At 38.5% G+C, this 5,672-nt stretch overlaps 1 protein-coding gene across 1 annotated transcript in view; it reads right to left on the bottom strand.

The window, feature by feature from the left end:
• LOC103212728 (cilia- and flagella-associated protein 47) overlaps window positions 1-5,672 on the bottom strand; it is a gene marked incomplete at its 5' end in the record, with an annotated part of 285,428 nt that overhangs the window by 81,043 nt on the left and 198,713 nt on the right. The window contains one exon of the mRNA XM_007958686.2: window positions 2,247-2,344. Within this exon, the coding sequence (XP_007956877.2) occupies window positions 2,247-2,344 (98 nt within the window). The remainder of the gene's footprint in view (window positions 1-2,246; window positions 2,345-5,672) is intronic.

Raw genomic sequence — 5,672 nt, 5'->3', positions numbered from 1 at the left:
ACTTTGGAGGGAGCTCTGGTAGCGTAGTGCCTAAGGCATTTGACTGCTAACCAGAAGGCTGGCTGTTCAAACCCACCAGCTACTCCTCGGAAGGAAGGTTGGGCAATCTACTTCAGTAGTGGTACTGCCTGGGAAACCTAAGGAGGGGTCGCTACAAGTCAGGTCCGACTCAATGGCACATAACAACAACAACAACTTTGGTTTCTGTACCAAAAACCAAAACTACTGCCATTGATTCAATTCTGACTCATAGCAACTCCCATTGGATTTCCAAGATGGTAAATATTTATGGAAGTAGATATTCCCATCTTCCTTCCACAGATTGGTCTCTACACGCTTGCCTATTTTAGCTATTTCATGTAAGTGGGATCACACAATATTTGTCCCTTTGTGACTAACTTATTTCACTCACCATAATGTTTTCAAGATTCATCCATGTGGTAGCATGTATCAAGACTTCATTTCTTTTTATGGCTGAATAAATTCCATAGTTTGTATGTACTACATTTTGTTTATCTATCCATCTGTTGATGGACATGTAGGTCATTTTTTTAGCAAGTGAGGGCAGACATCTCAGTTAAGATCTTGGTTGAGAACAATAGCCAAACCCTGGCTGAGATGCCTATGCTCATCTGCAAAAAAATGACAATAGGATCTACGAATGCAGAGGTATAACTATACTCAAATATCAGTCCTGCTAAAAATAAGCAATACAAATTGGATTATTTCTTAGTAGAGGTAAGAAATAGTATTTATTGTCTCTTCTTTATGTGCACATGTTGTTGTTGTTGTTGTGTGCCATCGAGTCGGACCTGACTCATAGTGACCCCTCCTTGGGTTTCCAAGGCAGTATCACTACAGAAGTAGATTGTCCCATCTTCCTTCCGAGGAATGGCTGGTGGGTTTGAACCGCCAGCCTTCTGGTTAGCAGTCAAGTGCCTTAGCCACATAAGAAAGAAATTTTAAAAAAATACTTCCTAATCTCCGAACAAATAGATTATTATAATTCCATGTCAAGGAATATTCATGCACATTTATAAGGGATAAGTTTGATTTGTTTTTCCTAAAATGCTATTCTATTGTCAAAAAACATCTAAATGAACTGCCATTGAGTTGATTCTGACTTATAGAGACCCTATAGGAAAGGGTTGCAAAGGCTGTAGTTCTTTACAGAAGCAGACTGCCTCATCTTTCTCCTGTGGAGCAATTGGTGAGTTCAAACCTCTGACCTTTTGGTTAGCAGCCAAATGCTTTAACCACTACATGACCAGAGCTCCTTCATACCCTATTAGTTCATTGAAAATATTCACAAAATATTCAAGGATTACAAATGAAAGGAAGAATATAGCATGCATGACCTGAGTCAGTATCATTCTCATTACTAATACCCTATGGGTATCCTTTAGCTGCATATTTAAAAATTGAAATAACATATTTGATATTTTCGATTATAATATTTCAGTGTCAGCAATAAGAAAATTAAACCTAATTAATACATTATTCATAGCAACTAAAATTAACCACAAATTTCTTTTAAACCAAGACTATCAATATCTCCCTTTATTAAATAGTCTGGACACAGATTTAGTAACACTTTAATAATTCATCTAAGACTACGGTATACATTGTCACTTAAAACCTCCAATCTATACGAGGTTCTCTAAATATATGTTTCCAAGTGAAAGGCCTGCTACAGAAACTGGGAATAATCAATACTGAAAAGAGTCAGAGAGCGTAATCCAACTTTTATCAGAGGTGTGAGGACAAGGACTTAGGATAAGGTTAAGTTTGCAATAGTAGAATGAACTCTTAAAATATCCAGATAGAATGCTAATCAGTGTAGTCTCTGTAAGACACAATAAAACTAAAAGATCTTTGCCTTTAACATTTAAGGTCCATATTACTGGATTTTAAAATAAAACTGCTATATTTGAATAACTTATCCCAATATATGGGGAGCTCTGGTGGCATAGTGCCTAAGGCATCTGACTGCTAATCAGAAAGCAGGTCGTTCAAACCCACCAGCCACTCCTCGTAAGGAAGATTGGGCAATCTACTTCCACAAAGATATAGCCTTGGAAACTCAAGGAGGGGTTGCTATGAGTCAAATCTACTTGACTGCATGATTTTTTTTTTAATCCTAATATGCTCCTTTAATATGAACATTTTTAAAGGAATAGCAATTTAGGGGTACCAAAAAAAGCATTTGCAAAAAGACAGTCTATGAACATTTTATAAGCTCTTACCAAAGCTGCACATGTAATTTCAATTATCTTTACAGGTGGTGCAGGATCACAATGGATCTCAAGGTAATACCAGACTTTCAAATTATTTGCAACCTTGTCTGAAAAAAGAAAAAAGAAAGGTCATTTAATTATAGATTTCAGAATACCATACATAAAATAAAAATTTGCAAAACTGGGTAAACATTATTTTAAACAGTACTGAAGGAACTCTTTTGTCAAGAAAGCTGAGGGGAGATTGAGAGACTAGTTTCATTTACTTGTGAGTGATAAGAAGCCCCATCCTGTATGGTCATGAGAACGTCCTGTAAAAGCCCACAAAGGTCCTACCCTACCTGCCTCAGTAACCGAATGTCAAGTTCCTCACTAAAATAAACTGAAGAATGGTTTGTTTATAAGTTAAAGACTAATGTTCAGAGTAAAGGATCAATCTTTTCTATTTGTCAAAACAGTCACATACTTGTGGATAAAACCAAACCAAACTCATTGACGTCAAGTCGATTCGACTCATAGTGACCCCTCCTTGGGTTTCCAAGGTGGTATCTCTACAGAAGTAGATTGAAAAATCTTCCTTCTGGGGAGTGGCTGGTGGGTTTGAACCACCAGCCTTCTGGTTATCAGTCAAAGGCCTTAGGCACTATGCCATCAGAGCTCTCATACTTGTGGGTAGAAATGTCTAAATCAAGTTTTCCTATATGCCATGGTACAGTTTCAGTTCCATAAGAATATAGTCTAAGTGCAAAGTGAGAAATAAAATAACAAACAATTGCCATCAAGTTGATTTTGACTCATAGTAACCCTATAGGACAGAGTAGAACTGCCCTGTATGTTTTCTAAGGTTGTAATTTTTAGAGAAGAGACTGCCACATCTTTCTCCCATGGAGAATGGCTGATGGGTTTAAGTGCCTGACTTTGGTTAAAATCTGAGCACTTAACCACTGTACCACCAGGGATCAAGTTCAAAGGCCAAGGGAAGCCAGACTGAACATGCACTAAAGAGTGAAAAAAATACTATTTACTACTGGATTCCCAATATTAAAAACAAAAAAAACAGGCGTTTCTGCACCTTGTGGCATCCACAGCCACAGTCCCTCACCCTGAAACCTGAAAGCTAGACATCAACCAAAGTTCTGTGTGTTGGGTTTATACTGGAATCAAACCAAGGCCTTTCCTCACCATTTTCCTTATTTGTTAAGCTTCTCACTTTGTTATTTTTTTACTCATCAATGTTGAGCTTGTTTGTGGTTTAAGAGAATAAGCCAGGACTTGATGTAGCATGGCCATTTTAAGTCATGAGGACAAGGAGAAACCAAATTCACGGAATCCATGTAGCAAAAGAGACACAGTGTAGACAGATATAGAAGAAATCAAAGTGAGAAGAACATGCACAGGAGCTGGGAGTGGAAAGTGCAGGTAATAGGTTAGATTTCCAGTGGCACAGGTAGCCACGGAGAAAGGAGGGAGCAAGAGAAAAGGAACAAAATCACTCATCATTAGTGAGGACCGCATGGCTGAGGACCCATATGAGGTAAAAAGCCTATGTCAGGGTGGTTGTAGAAGCTAGAGTCAGGGTGGTCTCTCACTTGATTATTGGCAAGAGCTGGATATGTGGCTGCTTACACTGAGAAGGGCACCAGACCCACATCAGTTAATAGCTACTGAGAACTACATTCTCTGCTCTAACAAACACACACCTTCCCAGCATCCAGGAGTAAATACTGTTCCTGCCTCCACCAACCTGGTGGTTAGGGAAGCCCTACACCCATCCACCTGGATCCCTGGCCACCTCCACAGTGGCCCAGGCAACCTCAGTAATTCATCTCTAGCAGCAGAGCCAGGAGCCAAAGCTTGCCCACCAGGTGCCGGAGTCACTGACAGATCTTTTTCACATTGAACACAAGAGGCACACCTTCTTAGGTAACATATTGGAAGGACAAAAGTGTAGAATTGAATTGGCTTCATAACGCATTAGCCAGCTAATAGACAAATCCCTTGACACCAGCTTTATATGAGGAAAAATCAAAAAAGAATGAAGAAAAATAAAGAAAACCTATGAGTTATATGGGATGATATCAAAAGAAATAACATACATCTGATTGGAATTCCAGAACAAAAGGAGGGGGAAAAAAAGGGAGAAAATTGTCAAAAACTTGCTAGCAGAAAACTTTCCCTTTACCATGAAAGATGAAAAGATATCCAACCAAGAAGCTCAACAAAGACCATATAGGATAGACCCCAAGAGAAAGTCACCAAGACATAGCATAATCAAACCACCCAAAATCAAAAGCAAAGAAAGAATCTGGAGAGCAGCTCTGGAAAAACAAAACGTTACCTACAAAGGGCAACCGATAAGACTAAGCTCTGATTTCTTAACAGAAACCAGGCAGGCAAGAAGGAAATGGGATGACATATGCAAAACCTTGAAGGAAAAAACTTGCCAGCCAAAACTTACATATCGAGTAAAACTGTCCCTCAGATATAATGGTGTGATTGGGACATTCCTAGACATACAGAAATTGTGGAAATTTGTTTAAAAAAAAACAGACCAACCTTACAAAAAATGCTAACAGATGACATCCTTTGGACAAAAAACCAACAATGGAAGGCAACAACTTAAGATTAAGAAACATGATGCCACCACCCAGAAACAAACCCAGAAAAAGAATTTTCAATACTAAAATAAGCTTACAAAACAGAAAATAGAGAAACAGATGCATCAATCTGTAAATGACAAGAATCTACACAGGAAAAAGAGGGAATAAATGGTATAATTATAGAACTTCCAAATGGAGAAGTAGTCAGAAATATAGCAATATAGAACAGACTGTTTCAAACTTATGAAAAATGTTCACGATCATTAGCCATTAGAGAAATGTAAATCAAAACAACAAAGAGATATCATCTCACCACAGCAATAACAGCTAAGTTCAATAAGACAGAAAACAACAAATGCTAGCAAAGGTGTGGAGAGATTGGAACTTCCATACACTGCTGGTGGGACTGTAAAATGATACAATCACGGTAGAAAATGGTGTGGTGCTTCCAAAAAAGTTGGAAATAGAAATATGATTTGATCCAGCAATCCCACTACTAGATATAAATCTTAAAGAAGTGAGAGCCAGGCCACAAATAGATACATGCACACTCATGTCCATCACAGCACTATATACAATAGCAAAGAAATGGAAGCTACCCAAGTGTCCATCAACAGACGAATTGATAACCAAATTATAGTGCACACACAGAATGGAATACTATGTAACAATAAAGAATAATGAAGACTCCCAGCCAAATTGACACATAAACTTAACTCTGGTAGCATAGTGGCTAAGGCACTTGACTGCTAACCAGAAGGCTGGCGGTTCAAACCCACCAGCCACTCCTCGGAAGGAAGGTTGGGCAATTCTACTTCCATAGTGATACTGCCTC

The sequence above is a fragment of the Orycteropus afer genome, unplaced genomic scaffold, assembly GCF_000298275.1.
Source record: "Orycteropus afer afer isolate SDZICR_OR568_19922 unplaced genomic scaffold, OryAfe1.0 scaffold01079, whole genome shotgun sequence".
Classification (NCBI taxonomy): domain Eukaryota; kingdom Metazoa; phylum Chordata; class Mammalia; order Tubulidentata; family Orycteropodidae; genus Orycteropus; species Orycteropus afer.
Note: the sequence above shows the minus strand (reverse complement) of the source record. Positions and strands in the feature narration are given on the sequence as shown.